At 38.5% G+C, this 18,082-nt stretch overlaps 1 protein-coding gene across 5 annotated transcripts in view; it reads left to right on the top strand.

Annotated features, from left to right (window-relative positions):
* The window catches only part of MIA2 (MIA SH3 domain ER export factor 2), a 111,919-nt gene that overhangs the window by 26,813 nt on the left and 67,024 nt on the right, over window positions 1–18,082 (top strand). For all 5 annotated transcript variants that reach the window (XM_060096284.1, XM_060096285.1, XM_060096287.1 and 2 more), the window contains one exon: window positions 16,522–16,653. In XM_060096284.1, coding sequence (XP_059952267.1) covers window positions 16,522–16,653 — 132 coding nt within the window. The remainder of the gene's footprint in view (window positions 1–16,521; window positions 16,654–18,082) is intronic.

Genomic DNA, 18,082 nt, shown 5'->3' with positions numbered 1-18,082 from the left:
AGGTCAGGGAGTGTGATTCTTCTGGCTCTGTTCATCTTTCTCAAGATTGTTTTGGCTATATGGGTTTTTTTTGTGGTTCCATACAAATTTTAAAATTATTTGTTCTAGTTCTGTGAAAAATGCCCTTGGTAATTTGATAGAGATTGCATTGAATCTGTAGATTGCCTTGGGCAGTATAGCTATTTTAACAATATTAATTCTTCCAGTCCATGAACATGGTGTAACTTTGCATTGTAATTGACGGTAAGTTTAAGAGTTTATTTCTGGATACTCATTTCTACTCCATTGGTCTATCTGTCTTTACTTAGGCTATTACCAAGCTGTCTTTATTATTGTAACCTTGTAGTAAGTTTTGAAATAGGGAAGTATGAATACTCGAACATTGTTCTTCATTTTCAATATTGTTTTGGCTAATATGTGTGTAGATAGATAGGTAGACAGCCAAAGGTAGGTATGTTTGTATGTATCTATGAATATATATCTCTGTAAAAGGAAATGCTATCCCTTGCATTTCCATATGAATTTTAGGATCTACTTGTCTGTTTTTACGAAAGAGGCATTTGGAATTTTGATAGGGATTGCATTGACTCTGTACATAAATTTGGAGAGTATTGCCATCTTGACAGTATTAAGTCTTCCAATCTATGAACATGGGATGTATTTCCATTTATTTAGATCTTATTTACTTTCTTTCAGCAGTGTTTTGTAGTTTTCAGAGTATAAGATTTCCACTTTGTTAAATTTATTCCTAAGTATTTTATTCTTTTTTTTCTCTTGTAAATGGAAATGTTTTCTTAATTTCATTTTCAGGTGGCTCATTGCTGTTGTATAGAAATATACTGATTTTTCTTTTTTGATTTTGTATCCTACAGCTTTCCTGAACTTGTTTGTTAGCTCTACTAGTTTGTGTGTGTGTGTTTGTGTGTGTGTGTATGTATGTATGGTTTAGGTTTTTTTTTTTTTTATGTGTAAGATTATGTCATCTTCAAATGGAGATAGTTTTACTTTTTTGTTCCCCCCCAGTCTGGGTGCCTTTTATTTCTTTTTCTTGCCTAACTGCCTGGTTAGAATCTCTAGTACAATGTTGAATCAATGTGGAGAGAGTGAGCATCCCTGTCTTGTTACTGGTCTTAAGGTGAAAGCTTTCAGCCTTTCACTGTTAAGTATGTGAGCTGTGAGTTTTTCATACATGCCCCTTATAAGGTTGAGGAAGTTCCCTTCAGTCCTAGTTTGTTGAGTGCTTTGATCCTGAAAGGGTGTTGGATTTTGTTAAATCTCTTTTCTTTGTCTGTTGAGTGATCATGGGTTATTTCCTTCTTTATTCTTTTAATATTGTGTTTAACATTGGTTTAGTTTCGTATGTTGAACCAACCTTGTATTCTTGGAATAAATTCCACTGTCATGATATATAATTGTTTTTACATGCTGTTGGATTTGCTTTGCTAGTATTTTGTTGAGGATTTTGCATCTATATTTATAACAAATATTGATGTGTGGTTTTCTTTTCTTGTGATGTATTTGTCTGACTATCATATCAGGGTAATACTGGCCTCATAGAATGAATGAGTTAGGAAGAGTTCCTCCTCTTTTATTTTCTGGAAGAGTTTGAGAATGATTGGTATTAATTCTTCAGTAAACTTTTGGTATAATTCACTACTGAATCCAACTGGCCCTGGGTTTTTCTTTTTGGTATCCAAAGGGGATTGGTTCCAGGACCCCCATGAATACCAAAATCGGAGGATGCTCAAGTCCCTTTCATAAAATGTATTTGTAAATAACCTATGCACATCCTTCCTCCTGTATATTTTAAATCATCTCTAGATTCCTTATAATACTGAATAAAATGTATATGCTATGTAAGTAGTTACCAATGTGTGGCCAATTTAAGTTTTGCTTTTTGGAACTTTCTGGAAATGAAAAAAAAATTTTTTTTTGATCTACAGTTAGTTGAATCTGTGGCTGCAGAACCCATGGATACGAAGGGCCAACTATACTAACTCAGTCTGTTTATTTGTTTTAGGTCTAATCAGATTTTCTATTTCTTCTTGAGTTAGGTTTAGTAGTTTATGTGTTTTTAGTAATTTGTCAGTTTCACCTAGGTTATGTAATCTGTTGACATACTATTGTTCTCAAGATCTTTTTCGTTTCTGTAAGATTGCTAGTAATACTTTAATTACTGGTTTTAGTAATTTGAGTCTTCTCTTTTTCTTGGTTAATCTAGCTAAAGATTCATCAATTTTGTTGCTTGATTTTGTTGATTTTTTTCCCGCCCAAAACCAATGTTTGTTTGTTTTTATCTTTATTGGAGTATTTTTGCTTTACAGCGTTGTGTTAGTTTCTGCTGTACAACAAAGTGAATCAGCTATATGTATACATATATCCCCATATCCCCTCCCTCTTGAGCCTTTGGAAGAGTTTGAGAAGGATGGGTGTTAGCTCTTCTCTAAATGTTTGATAGAATTCACCTGTGAAGCCATCTGGTCCTGGACTTTGGTTTGTTGGAAGACTTTTAACACAGTTTCAATTTCATTACTTGTGATTGGTCTGTTCATATTTTCTATTTCTTCCTGCTTCAGCCTTGGAAGGTTATACCTTTCTAAGAATTTGTCCATTTCTTCCAGGTTGTCCATTTTATTGGCATGGAGTTGCTTGTGCTAGTCTCTTAGGATGCTTTGTATTTCTGCGGTGTCTGTTGTAACTTCTCCTTTTTCATTTCTAATTTTATTGATTTGAGTCCTCTCCCTGTTTTTCTTGATGAGTCTGGCTAACGGTTTATCAATTTTGTTTATCTTCTCAAAGAACCAGCTTTTAGTTTTATTGATATTTGCTCTTGTTTTCTTTGTTTCTATTTCATTTATTTGTGCTCTGATCTTCATGATTTCTTTTCTTCTGCTAACTTCGGGGTTTTTTGTTCTTCTTTCTCTAATTGCTTTAGGTGTAAGGTTAGGTTGTTTATTTGAGATGTTTCTTGTTTCTTAAGGTAGGATTTTATTGCTATAAACTTCCCTCTTAGAACTGCTTTTGCTGCATCCCGTAGGTTTGTATCGTGTTTTCATTGTCATTTGTCTCTAGGTATTTTTTGATTTCCTCTTTGATTTCTTCAGTGACCTCTTGGTTAATTAGTAACGTATTGTTTAGCCTCCATGTGTTTGTGTTTTTTCATTTTTTCCCCTGTAATTGATTCCTAATCTCATAGCGTTGTGGTTGAAAAAGATGCTTGATATGATTTCAGTTTTCTTAAATTTGCTGAGGCTTGATTTGTGACCCAAGATGTGATCTATCCTAGAGAATGTTCCATGCGCACTTGAGAAGAAAGTGTAATCTGCTGTTTTTGGATGGAATGTCCTCTAAATATCAATTAAATTTATCTGCTCTATTGTGTCATTTAAAGCTTGTGTTTCCTTCTTAATTTTCTGTTTGGATGATCTGTCCATTTGGGTAAGTGAGGTGTTAATGTCCCTTACTATTATTGTGTCACTGTCGATTTCCTCTTTTATAGCTGCTAGCAGTTGCCTTATGTATTGAGGTTCTCCTATGTTAGGTGCATATATATTTATAATTGTTATATCTTCTTCTTGGTTTGATCCCTTGATCATTATGTAGTGTCCTTCTTTGTCTCTTGTAACGTTCTTTATTTTAAAGTCTATTTTATGTGATATGAGTATTGCTACTCCAGCTTTCTTTTGATTTCCATTTGCATGAAATATCTTTTTACATCCCATCACTTTCAGTCTGTATGTGTCTCTAGGTCTGAAGTGGGTCTCTTGTAGACAGCACATATATGGGTCTTGTTTTTGTATCCATTCAGCAAGCCTGTGTCTTTCGGTTGGAGCATTGAATCCATTCACGTTTAAGGTAGTTATTGACATGTATGTTCCTATTACCATTTTCTTAATTATTTTGGGTTTGTTTTTGTAGGTCCTTTTCTTCTCATGTGTTTCCCACTTAGAAAAGTTTCTGTAGCATTTGTTTTTGATTTTTATTTTTTATTTTTTTATTTTTATTTTTTTCTGCTTTATAACAAATTTAATCAGTTATACATACACATATGTTCCCATATCCCCTCCCTTTTGCATCTCCCTCCCACCCTCCCCATCCCACCCCTCCAGGCGGTCACAAAGCACTGAGCTGATCTCCCTGTGCTATGCAGCTGCTTCCCACTATCTATCTACCTTACGTTTGGTAGTGTATATGTGTCCATGCCGCTCTTTCGCTTTGTCACAGCTTACCCTTCCCCCTCCCCATATCCTCAAGTCCATTCTCTAGTAGGTCTGTGTCTTTATTCCTGTCTTACCCCTATGTTCTTCATGACATTTTTTTCCCTTAAATTCCATATATATGTGTCAGCATACAGTATTTGTCTTTCTCTTTCTGACTTACTTCACTCTGTATGACAGACTCTAGGTCCATCCACCTCATTACAAATAGCTCAATTTTGTTTCTTTTTATGGCTGAGTAATATTCCATTGTATATATGTGCCACATCTTCTTTATCCATTCATCTGATGATGGACACTTAGGTTGTTTCCAGCTCCGGGCTATTGTAAATAGGGCTGCTATGAACATTTTGGTACATGACTCGTTTTGAATTATGGTTTTCTCAGGGTATATGCCCGGTAGTGGGATTGCTGGGTCATATGGTAGTTCTATTTGTAGTTTTTTAAGGAACCTCCATACCGTTCTCCATAGTGGCTGTACCAATTCACATTCCCACCAGCAGTGCAAGAGTGTTCCCTTTTTTCCACACCCTCTGCAGCATTTATTGTTTCTAGATTTTTTGATGATGGCCATTCTGACTGGTGTGAGATGATATCTCATTGTAGTTTTGATTTGCATTTCTCTAATGAGTAAAGATGTTGAGCATCCTTTCATGTGTTTGTTGGCAGTCTGTATATCTTCTGTGGAGAAATGTTTGTTTAGGTCTTCTGCCCATTTTTGGATTGGGTTGTTTGTTTTTTTGTTATTGAGCTGCATGAGCTGTTTATAAATTTTGGAGATTAATCCTTAGTCAGTTGCTTCATTTGCAAATATTTTCTCCCATTCTGAGGGTTGTCTTTTGGTCTTGTTCATGGTTTCCTTTGCTATGCAAAAGGTTTGAAGTTTCATTAGGTCCCATGTGTTTATTTCCATTTCTCTAGGAGGTGGGTCAAAAAGGATCTTGCTGTGATTTATGTCATAGAGTGTTCTGCCTATGTTTTCCTCTAAGAGTTTGATAGTGTCTGGCCTTACATTTAGGTCTCTAATCCATTTTGAGCTTCTTTTTGTGTATGGTGTTAGGGAGTGATCTAATCTCGTACTTTTACATGTCCCTGTCCAGTTTTCCCAGCACCACTTATTGAAGAGACTGTCCTTTCTCCACTGTACATTCCTGCCTCCTTTGTCAAAGATAAGGTGACCATATGTGCGTGGGTTTATCTCCGGGCTTTCTATCCTGTTCCATTGATCTATCTTTCTGTTTTTGTGCCAGTACCATACTGTCTTGATTATTGTAGCTTTGTAATATAGTCTGAAGTCAGGGAGCCTGATTCCTTCAGCTCCATTTTTCGTACTCAAGATTGCTTTGGCTATTCGGGGTCGTTTGTGTTTCCATACAAATTGTGAAATTTTTTGTTTTAGTTCTGTGAAAAATGCCATTGGTAGTTTGATAGGGATTGCATTGAATCTATAGATTGCTTTGGGTAGTATAGTCATTTTCACAATGTGGATTCTTCCAATCCAAGAACATGGTACATCTCTCCATCTATTTGTATCATCTTTAATTTCTTTCATCAGTGTCTTATAATTTTCTGCATACAGGTCTTTTGTCTCCTTAGGTAGGTTTATTCCTAGATATTTTATTCTTTTTGTTGCAATGGTAAATGGGAGTGTTTCCTTGATTTCATTTTCAGATTTTTCATCATTAGTATATAGGAATGCCTGAGATTTCTGTGCATTAATTTTGTATCCTGCTACTTTACCAAATTCATTGATTAGCTCTAGTAGTTTTCTGGTAGCATCTTTAGGATTCTCTATGTATAGTATCATGTCATCTGCAAACAGTGACAGCTTTACTTCTTCTTTTCCGATTTGGATTCCTTTTATTTGTTTTTCTTCTCTGATTGCTGTGGCTAAAACTTCCAAAACTATGTTGAATAAGAGTGGTGAGAGTGGGCAACCTTGTCTTGTTCCTGATCTTAGTGGAAATAGTTTCAGTTTTTCACCATTGAGGACAATGTTGGCTGTGGGTTTGTCATATATGGCCTTCATTATGTTGAGAAAATTTCCCTCTATGCCTACTTTCTGCAGGGTTTTTATCATAAATGGGTGTTGAATTTTGTCGAAAGCTTTCTCTGCATCTATTGAGATTATCATATGGTTTTTCTCCTTCAATTTGTTAATATGGTGTATCACGTTGATTGATTTGCGTATATTGAGGAATCCTTGCATTCCTGGAATAAACCCCACTTGATCATGGTGTATGATCCTTTTAATGTGCTGTTGGATTCTGTTTGCTAGTATTTTGTTGAGGATTTTTGCATCTATGTTCATCAGTGATATTTGCCTGTAGTTTTCTTTCTTTGTGACATCTTTGTCTGATTTTGCTATCAAGGTGATGGTGGCCTCGTAGAATGAGTTTGGGAGTGTTCCTCCCTCTGCTATATTTTGTAAGAGTTTGAGAAGAATAGATGTTAGCTCTTCTGTAAATGCTTGATAGAATTCGCCTGTGAAGCCATCTGGTCCTGGGCTTTTGTTTGTTGGAAGATTTTTTATCACAGTTTCAATTTCAGTGCTTGTGATTGGTCTGTTCCTATTTTCTATTTCTTCCTGATTCAGTCTTGGCAGGTTGTGCATTTCTAAGAATTTGTCCATTTCTTCCAGGTTGTCCATTTTATTGGCATAGAGTTGCTTGTAGTAATCTTTCATGATCTATTGTATTTCGGCAGTGTCAGTTGTTACTTATGCTTTTTCATTTCTAATTCTCTTGATTTGAGTCTTCTCGCTTTTTTTTTGTGATGAGTCTGGCTAATGTTTTATCAATTTTGTTTATCTTCTCAAAGAACCAGCTTTTATTTTTATGGATATTTGCTACCATTTCCTTCATTTGTTTTTCATTTATTTCTGATCTGATCTTTATGATTTCTTTCCTTCTGCTAACCTTGGGTTTTTTTTTTTGTTCTTCTTTCTCTAATTGCTTTAGGTGCAAGGTTAGGTTGTTTATTTGAGATGTTTCCTGTTTCTTAAGGTAAGATTGTATTGCTATAAACTTCCCTCTTACAACTGCTTTTGCTGCATCCCATAGGTTTTGGGTTGTTGTGTCTCCATTGTCATTTGTTTCTAGGTATTTTTAAATTTCCTCTTTGATTTCTTCAGTGATCACTTCGTTATTAAGTAGTGTATTGTTTAGCCTCCATGTGTTTGTATTTTTTACAGATCTTTTCCTGTAATTGACATCTAGCCTCATAGCGTTGTGGTCAGAAAAGATACTTGATACAATTTCAGTTTTCTTAAATTTACCAAGGCTTGATTTGTGACCCAAGATATGATCTATGCTGGAGAATATTCCATGAGCACTTGAGAAAAATGTGTATTCTGTTGTTTTTGGATGGAATGTCCTATAAATATCAATTAAGTCCATCTTGTTTAATGTATCATTTAAAGCTTGTGTTTCCTTATTTATTTTCATTTTGGATGATCTGTCCATTGGTGAAAGTGGGGTGTTAAAGTCCCCTACTATGAATGTGTTACTGTCGATTTCCCCTTTTATGGCTGTTAGTATTTGCCTTATGTATTGAGGTGCTCCTATGTTGGGTGCGTAAATATTTACAATTGTTATATCTTCTTCTTGGATAGATCCCTTGATCATTATGTAGTGTCCTTCTTTGTCTCTTTTAGTAGTCTTTATTTTAAAGTCTATCTTGTCTGATATGAGAATTGCTACTCCAGCTTTCTTTTGGTTTCCATTTGCATGGAATATCTTTTTCCATCCCCTCACTTTCAGTCTGTATGTGTCTCTCGGTCTGAAGTGGGTCTCTTGTAGACAGCATATATATGGGTCTTGTTTTTGTATCCATTCAGCCTGTCTTGTGTCTTTTGGTGGGAGCATTTAATCCATTTACATTTAAGGTAATTATCGATATGTATGTTCCTATGACCGTATTCTTAATTGTTTGGGTTTTTTATTGTAGGTCTTTTCCTTCTGTTGTGCTTCTTGCCTAGAGAAGATCCTTTAGCATTTGTCGTAAAGCTGGTTAGGTGGTGCTGAACTCTCTCAGCTTTTGCTTGTCTGTAAACGTTTTAATTTCTCCATCAAATCTGAATGAGATCCTTGCTGGGTAGAGTAATCTTGGTCTAGGTTTTTCTCTTTCATCACTTTAAATATGTCCTGCCAGTCCCTTGTGGCTTGCAGAGTTTCTGCTGAAAGATTAGCTGGTAACCTTATGGGGATTCCCTTGTGTGTTATTTGTTGTTTTTCCCTTGCTGCTTTTAATATGTTTTCTTTGTATTTAATTTTTGACAGTTTGATTAATATGTGTCTTGGCGTGTTTCTCCTTGGATTTATCCTGTGTGGGACTCTCTGTGCTTCCTGGACTTGATTAACTATTTCCTTTTCCATATTAGTTAAGTTTTCAACTATAATCTCTTCAAATATTTTCTCAGTCCCTTTCTTTTACTGTTCTTCTTCTGGAACCCCTATAATTCAAATGTTGGTGTGTTTAATGTCCCAGAGGTCTCTGAGACTGTCCTCAGTTCTTTTCATTCTTTTTTCTTTATTCTGCTTTGCAGTAGTTATTTCCACTATTTTATCTTCCAGGTCACTTATCTGTTCTTCTGCCTCCGTTATTCTGCTATTGATCCCTTGTAGAGTATTTTTAATTTCATTTATTGTGTTGTTCATCGTTGCTTGTTTCATCTTTAGTTCTTCTAGGTCCTTGTTAAATGTTTCTTGCATTTGCTCTATTCTATAAATTGCAAGATTTTGGATCATCTTTACTATCATTATTCTGAATTCTTTTTCAGGTAGACTGCCTATTTCCTCTTCATTTGTTAGGTCTGGTGGGTTTTTATCTTGCTCCTTCATCTGCTGTGTGTTTTTCTGTCTTCTCATTTTGCTTATCTTACTATGTATGGGGTCTCCTTTTTCCAGGCTGCAGGTTCGTAATTCCCGTTGTTTTTGGTGTCTGTCCCCCATGGCTAAAGTTGGTTCAGTGGGTTGTGTAGGGTTCTTGGTGGAGGGGACTAGTGCCTGTGTTCTGGTGGATGAGGCTGGATCTTGTCTTTCTGGTGGGCAGGTGCACATCTGCTGGTGTGTTTTGGGGTGTCTGTGGACTTATTATGATTTTAGGCATCCTGTCTGCTAATGGGTGGGGTTGTGTTCCTGTCTTGCTAGTTGTTTGGCATAGGGTGTCCAGCACTGTAGCTTGCTGGTCATTGAGTGAAGCTGGGTGTTGGTGTTGAGATGGAGATCTCTGGTATATTTTCGCCATTTAATATTACGTGGAGCTGGGAGGTCTTTTGTGGACCAGTGTCCTGATGTTGGTTGTCCCATCTCAGAGACAAGCACTGACTCCTGGCTGCAGCACCAAGAGCCTTTCTTCCACACGGCTCAGAATAAAAGGGAGAAGAAGTAGAAAGAAATAAAGAAAGTGGATAAAATAAAATAAAGTAAGAAAAAATAAAATAAAGTTATTAAAATAAAAAATATTTATTTAGAAAAAAAAGTTTTTTAATGTAAAAAAAAAAAAAAGAACGGATAGAACCCTAGGACAAATGGTGAAAGTAAAGCTATACAGACAACATCTCACACAGAAGCATACAGATACACACTCACAAAAAGAGGAAAAGGGGAAAAAATAATAAATCTTGCTCTCAAAGTCTACCTCCTCAATTTGGGATGATTCGTTGTCTATTCAGGTATTCCACAGATGCAGGGTACATCAAGTTGATTGTGGAGCTTTAATCTGCTGCTTCTGAGGCTGCTGGGAGAGATTCCCTTTTCTCTTCTTTGTTCGCACAGCTCCCGGGACTCAGATTTGGCCCCGCCTCTGCGTGTAGGTCGCCGGAGGGCGTCTGTTCTTCGCTCAGACAGGACGGGGTTAAAGGAGCCACTGATTTGGGGGCTCTGGCTCACTCAGGCCGGGGGGAGGGAGGGGTACAGAGTGCGGGGCGAGCCTGCGGCGGCAGAGGCCGGCGTGATGTTGCACCAGCGTGAGGCGCGCCGTGCGTTCTCCCGGGGAAGTTTTCCCTGGATCCCGGGACCCGGGCAGTGGCGGGCTGCACAGGCTACCTGGAAGGGAGGTATGGATAGTGACCTGTGCTCCCACACAGGCTTCTTGGTGGCGGCAGCAGCAGCCTTAGCATCTCATGCCCGTCCCTGGGGTTTGCGCTGTTAGTCGCGGCTCGCGCCCGTCTCTGGAGCTCCTTTAAGTAGCGCTCTTAATCCCCTCTCCTCGCGCACCAGGAAACAAAGAGGGAAGAAAAAGTCCCTTGCCTCTTCGGTAGGTCCATACTTTTCCCAGGACTGCCTCCTGGCTAGCCGTGGTGCACTATCCCCCTGCAGGGTGTGTTCACGCCGCCAACCCCAGTCCTCTCCCTGCGCTCCTACTGAAGCCCGAGCGTCAGCTCCCAGCCCCGCCTGCCCCGGCGGGTGAGCAGACAAGCCTCTCCGGCTGGTGAGTGCTGGTCGGCACCGATCCTCCGGGCGGGAATCTCTCCGCTTTGCCCTCCGCACCATTGTTGCTGCGCTCTCCTCCGCGACTCCGAAGCTTCCCCCCTCCGCCACCCGCAGTCTCCGCCCACGAAGGTGCTTCTTAGTGTGTGGAAACCTTTCCTCCTTCACAGCTCCCTCCCACTGGTGCAGGTCCCGTCCCTATCCTTTTGTCTCTGTTTATTCTTTTTTCTTTTGCCCTATCCAGGTACGTGGGGAGTTTCTTGCCTTTTGGGGGGTCTGAGGTCTTCTGTCAGCGTTCAGTAGCTGTTCTGTAGGAGTTGTTCCATGTGTAGATGTATTTCTGATGTATCTGTGGGGAGGAAGGTGATCTCCGCGTCTTACTCTTCCGCCCTCTTCCCCCTCTCCCACTATTGTTATTCTGAATTGTTTTTCTGGAAAGTTAACTATCTCCATTTCATTTAGTTGTTTTTATGGGGTTTTATCTTGTTCCACCATCTGTTACATAGCCCTCTCCCTTTTTATCTTGTCTCTCTTTCTGTGAATGTGGTTTTGTTTCACAGGCTGCAGGATTGTAGTTGTTCTTGCTTCTGCTGTGTGCCCTCTGGTGGATTAGGCTATGTAAGAGGCTTGTGCAAGTTTCCTGATGGGAGGGACTGGTGGTGAGTAAAGCTGGCTGTTGCTCTATTGGGCAGAGCTCAGTAAAACTTTAATCTGCTTGTCTGTGATGGGTGGGGCTGGGTTTCCTCCCTTTTGGTTGTTTGGCCTGAGGCAACCCAACAGTGGAGCCTACCCAGGCTCTTTGGTGGGGCTAATGGTATACTCTGGGAGGGCTGAGGCCAAGGAGTACTTCCCAGAACTTCTGATGCCAGTGTCCTTGTTCTCACGCTGAGACACAGCCACCCCCCGCCTCTGCAGGAGACCCTCCAGCACTAGCAGGTAGGTCTGGTTCAGTCTCCTATAGGGTCACTGCTCCTTCCCCTGGGTCCCGATGCGCACACTGCTTTGTGTGTGCGCTCCAAGAGTGGAGTCTCTGTTTCCCCCAGTCCTGTCGAAGTCCTGCAGTCACATCTTGCTAGCCTCAAAGTCTGATTCTCTAGGAATTCCTCCTCCCATTGCCAGACCCCCAGGTTGGGAAGCCTGACATGGGGCTCACAACCTTCACTCCAGTGGGTGGACTTCTGTGGTATAATTGTTCTCCAGTTTGTGAGTCACCCACCCAGCAATTATGGGATTTGATTTTATTGTGATTGCGCCCTCCTACCGTCTCATTGTGGCTTCTCCTTTGTCTTTGGATGTGGGGTATCTTTTTTGATGAGTTCCAGTGTTTTCTTGTTGATGACTGTTCAGCAGTTAGTTGTGATTCTGGTGCTCTCGCCAGAGGGAGTGAGAACACGTCCTTGTACTCCGCCATCTAGAACCAGTCTCGCCTCTTCTTCCATCTTTCGGCCTATTTATGTGTTTTAATCTAAAGTATGTGTCTTGTAGATGGCATATAGTTGGAACGTGTTTTTTTTGGTCCATTCTGCCAATCTCTGCCATTTAGTTGGACAGCGTAGCCCATTTACTTTAATATAATTAGTGATACTTCTGCCATTTTGCTATTTGTTTTCTATATTTCTTAGGTCTTTTTTGTTTCTTAGTTCCTCCATTTCTTTTGTGTTATATAGATGTTTTCTACTGTGCCATTTTAGTGTCGTCCCCCCCCCGCCCCTTAACTGTATGTGTTTGATTTATAGTGATTTACTTTGCATTAATCCACCTAATGTCAACAACTTTGCTTCTATATAGTTCCATCCTTGCGTTCTGTATGCTGTTTTTGTTACAATTTACATCTTTATGTATTTTACATCCAACAAAATAAATTTCTAATTATTGCATTATGCAGTTGTGTTTTAAATCAGATAGAGAAAAAGGGAGTTATAAACAAAAATGTGTTTATAACCCTGCCCTGCTTTTATTTAGAACGTTAGGCTAAGCCTAATATCTCATAAAGCTGCTGAAACAAGACTGAAGCATTTAAGTAAACCTTTACTAAATGGTTGTATACTGAGGGTAAAAAAAAAGAAACCAGAAGAATAAGAATCAGACAGTTTAGGGCTTCCCTGGTGGCGCAGTGGTTGAGAGTCCGCCTGCCGATGCAGGGGACACGGGTTCGTGCCCCGATCCCGGAAGATCCCACATGCCGCGGAGCGGCTGGGCCCGCGAGCCATGGCCGCGGAGCCTGTGTGTCCGGAGCCTGTGCTCCGCAACGGGAGAGGCCACAGCAGTGAGAGGCCCGCGTACAGCAAAAAAAAAAAAAAAAAAAAAAAAAGAATCAGACAGTTTAGTCTTAGTAATATACCTTCCTCTCCAGCCTGTGTCCCATTTTAGGACCTGGCATATATATATATATATATTTTTTTTTTTTTTTAATGTTTATTTATTTATTTGGCTGCGTCGGATCTTTCATTGCAGCACATGGGCTCTTTGTTGCAGCACACAGGCTCTCTAGTTGTGGCACACGAGCTCTCTAGTTGTGGCACACGAGCTCTCTAGTTGTGGCACACAGGCTCTCTAGTTGTGGTGCATGGGCTCTAGAGTGTGTGTGCTTAGTTGCCCTGCGGCATGTGGGATCTTAGTTCCTTGACTAGGGATCGAACCTGTGTTCCCTGCATTGGAAGGCAGATTCTTAACCCCTGGACCACCAGGGAAGTCCCAGGACCTGGCATATTTTTATGGGCTAGGTACCATTTTAGCACCCATCCTTATCCCTACCTTCCCTAATGTCTAGGTCCCAAGAGAGAATGACTGAAGTAGAAATAGTTGTTTTACCAGCTTAAGATCAGATACTGGTTTCCTTTTAGAGGTCCTCTCCCTTTATCTGTATGATTGGCTTTGGGAATGATCACTTCCCTCACCACATTAAGGATGATACTGTAACTATTTGCAGGAAGCTTTCCCGTTTCAGTAGAACATAGACTGTATCAGACGATCTTTCTGTACAGTGACCCCTCCAGGACATCCATGTAGATTTGTCCAATAAACTGGTATTATAAAGCTCAGAGTTGGAGTCACAGATTTGTGAGTTATTAGCATAGTGGTTTTAGTGTTTAGTTTCCATTAAAACAATGGAAATGGATAAAATGAAAAGAGTATGTGTTTAAAAGTGTCTGGAATGTAACTTGTTAATAAATGTGGAATTAGTTGCTGGGTAGATGGATGAATGACTGAACGAATGTTAACTGCTTCTTGTGAGGTAATTATTAATTTTACAGATCCTGTTTCATCTTGTTTGGGTTGAACTCTTATTCTGCCTTAGCTCTTTTTAGAGCATTTGATTCTAAAGCTCTTTTGATACGCTTTTAAAGGGAGAATTATTATTAACGATTACAAGTTTACATTTTTTGTAAAGAAAAGTTTAAGAAAGGGATATACTAAAAATAGTTTTTATCAAACTTGATCATGAATAATGAGTGAATCAGTGCCCCTTTTAAACTTTTTGGTGGTTTATCACTAATTACAGGAAAAAATCTCTTTATGTAAAGTGGAAATTATTTTTTAAGTTTTATGTATTGGAGAGTGTAGGTTCATAAAACTTTGCATTACAGTCAAGTATTATCAGGGCCTGTATATTGACATCTTATTATGTTGTTTTTATTAATATAATATTTATTTGAGGTAAAATGAAAAATAATTTTAATTTAACCTTACTGTATTTTGTCAACTTGATTAATTGCTTCTTTTCAGTTACTTGGTCTAGAATTCCTTTAATACTCATGTTTGGGAGTGGAATAGGTTTTAAGTGTTCCGTGATTAATCACTACCATATTGTATGGAGGGTTACCTATTACTTCTAAAATTTAGGACCAATTTATCAAATCATGTGTAATTGTGTATTGCGTTATATTTATTGATGTTTGATAAATTTGGTTATTCTTTCTATACTTTTGTGAGATAGGGTTCTATATTTTAGTTAAATTTAAGGGTGAAAAATCTCCATGAGAAAACCAGCATAATTAAGACCTGAGCAATGGATTTGAGATGCATTCTTGAGACTCAGATTCTTTGCTATTCCTCAGTCCACCAGATCCCACCAGATTCCACCAGCTCAAGGCTTTAACCTAGAATTTACCACCTCCTTTTAGAATAGAAGGACTGATAAAATGTTATTGGATTTAAGAAATATCACTATACTAAAGATAATTACATGTTTAATCTGAGAGATGCCTTTAGAATTGTCTCTTAAAGTGTTGTAGTGTTGTAAAGAAATCATTCCCATTATTAGGTTTTTGAAGTGATGTGCATTCTATGTTTTGACATAGTTAGCTGAAAATAAGATGGTTGGAGAATATGTAAACTGTAAAGAAAGCACCTTTTCTTCCCAGTATTGTGTGTCAAATGCCTCTTTTTCTCAGAGGCAGAAATAGATTTTTTTTTTTTTTTTTTTGAAATCACTGGTTGTTTCTAGCGATGTCACAATTCTGTGAGCTAGTAACAAGGGTAATGCAGGGAGAGGCAGAGGCAGAGATCAGGGTAAAGTGGTATTTTTTTTTTTTTTTTTTTTTAGAAAAGGTATAATCAGGTTTATTTAATACAGGTTAATGAACTGTTGATAGCATATATGGGTCAAAGTTACAAAAAAGATTTTGGAGAAGAGAATAGATATTAAAAGGTGTTTTTCTAGATAGAAGGGGCCTAAAAAGGGAAGATTTGCCATAGAGGTTTTGGGTTGAACCCTGGAAAGAATCAAACCTGATCAGACTTGAGGTTGTTCTTAAAAAAGAGTATTTTTCCCCCCTACTTTGCACCTTTTTATGTGATTGAATAATATGTGGGGCCTGGTAACAAAGAAAAAATAACCTCATTGGATGACAGTGAATAATGAACTGACCCAGAGAAAGATGAAATACAGAAGCAACTGCAAAAGCCTTAAGCTGTTTTGTGCTGAAGACTTGTTAGGGAGGAGGACTAATAGAAACAGCTACCTTTACTGAGTACCTGCACTCCATATTCATACAGCATTATTCCCATTACAGATAAGAGAAGGGAGCCACTGAGGTAGGGTAGAGGGATTCAGATTCTAAACCAAAGGTTTCATCAGTGGTTTTCAAACTTTAATAAAGCAGCAGATCCATTTTTGTTTCCCCCATGGGGAAATCTTAAATGGAACCCCATATACTCTATGGAAAAAGCCTAAACTGGTTGAATCAGGGTAAGAGCACCTGATTCAGCTTCTTTCTTTGGCCTTCTTTCTTCTTACTCTCATTTTCAGAAGCTCTGAGGCATCTCTGTAGAACTCTGGTTGGAAAATCATTAAATTTTACCATACTACTTTCCTTCATCACTTGGTGATAGTGGTTGAAAATTGCCAGAAAAATACCCTCTGATACCTGCTGTTTGGTGATAGTCTGGTACCCATTTCATGAAAAGGGTGTTAATAGTACTTACATGTAAACTTGTACTTATGTTTGTGTCTTAATCTGTTGGGGCTGCCATACCAAAATACCATAGACTGGGTGGCTTAAACAACAAACATTTTTCTCACAGTTATGGAGTCTGGGAACACCAAGATAAAGATGCCATGGATCTGGTGTGTGGTGAGGGCACACTTCTGGTTCATAGTCTTCTCATTATAACCTCACATGATAGAAGTGTCAAGGGAGCTTGGAGCCTCTTTTCTAAGGTCACTAATCCCATTTCTGAGGGCTCCACTCTTATGACCTAATCACCTCCAAAGGGCCCTACTTCCAGATACCATCACATTGGGGATTAGGTTTAACATAAGAATTTTGGGGTTGCAGGGGGACACAGAAAAATTCAGTGTATAGCAATTTGTAATCAACACTTTTTATCAAAAGTGTATTTTTAAGAGGTTAATTTTCTTTGTCTTGAAGGTTGTGGCAGCATTGCCTGAAGATATGAGACCAGGTTCTAACTTCTATGGTTTTCCATGGGAATTAGTGATATGTGCAACTATTGTTGGATTTTTTGCTATTCTCTTGTTTTTGTGGAGAAGTTTTCGATCGGTAAGTAACCAGTGCTCTATATACTAAGAGAATGTTCGTTCTGTCTTCATGTTGAACAAGTAATATGAGAAACATATCTTTTGTTTTAAGGAAACAGGTTATTGTTATGTGGGCTACTCATGTTAATGTGTGGCTACTAGAAACTGAATATGGATTTAGAGGAATTTTTTAAAGTGTAAAAATTAAAATAAATTCTCTGTAGGAGTATTCCACACTAATACTAAAACCCTACCTCTACTTCTTTTTTAAAAAATTTTTATTGGAGTATAGTTGATTTACAATGTTGTGTAAGTTTCAGGTGTACAGCAAAGCCTACCTTTATTTCTTACTTGCTTATTATTTGGGGTCTGTGTTTATTTTTAACAGTATACTAAACATCTGTGAATATACTACCCAACCTGGAATCAAAGACATTGACTGTCACCTATATTTGGGTGATCCTCCCTCATTTCATCCCCCTGCCTCCCTGTACTAGAGATAATCCTGTTCTGGATCCTGTGTTAATTATTCCCATGCCTTAAAAAAAATTTTTTTTTGGTCATATGTACACAAATCCTTCAGAAGTGTAGTAATTTTGCTTAGTCTCATGCCATATGTCATGTTTTGGAACTTTTTTACTCCATCCTGTATTGCTAAGATTCATCCATATTTTTGACCCATTTTGATTGTTTTAAGAATATTTTATTGTAAGAATATACTACAATTAATTGATATATTTTATGGTCTTGGGCCTTTGAGTTGTTTCCAGGTTTTTTCTATTACAAATAATGCTGCTGGGTAGTTGCTTATACTTGTCTCCTGTTGTATATTTGTAAGTTTCTCTTGGGAATATACTAGGTGTGAGATTACTGGGTTATATAGTATATTGGAAGTTCTGCTTTTAAAATGTAATACCAGGGCTTCCCTGGTGGCGCAGTGGTTGAGAGCCTGCCTGCCGATGCGGGGGACACGGGTTCGTGCCCTGGTCTGGAAAGATCCCACGTGCCGTACAGCGGCTGGGCCCGTGAGCCATGGCCGCTGAGCCTGCGCATCCGGAGCCTGTGCTCCGCAACGGGAGAGGCTGCGGCAGTGAGGGCCCCGCGTACCGCAAAAAAAAAAAAAAAAAAAATGTAATACCAAATTCTTTTCCAAATTATCTGTACCAATTTATACTCCCAACAGTAGTATATAAGAGGTCCTAGAGATCCATTTGATCTGTGTCATCTCCAACACTTGTTATTGTTGAAATTCTTTATTTTTGCCACTTGAATGGTATCTTAACCATGGTTCTGATTTGTATTCCTTGATCACTAGTGAGATTGAAAACTCAGTAAATTTATTGGCCATATGTATTTTTTCTTCAGGGAAATATTTATGTCTTATACCCATTTTTCTTTTGAGTAGTTTGTTGTTTTCTTTTTTATTTGTAGGAGTTCTTTATATAGTCTTG

Source organism: Mesoplodon densirostris, chromosome 4, assembly GCF_025265405.1.
Source record: "Mesoplodon densirostris isolate mMesDen1 chromosome 4, mMesDen1 primary haplotype, whole genome shotgun sequence".
NCBI classification, from domain to species: Eukaryota; Metazoa; Chordata; class Mammalia; order Artiodactyla; family Ziphiidae; genus Mesoplodon; species Mesoplodon densirostris.
The sequence above is the reverse complement of the archived record's forward strand: the minus strand, read 5'-3'. Positions and strand labels throughout refer to the sequence as shown.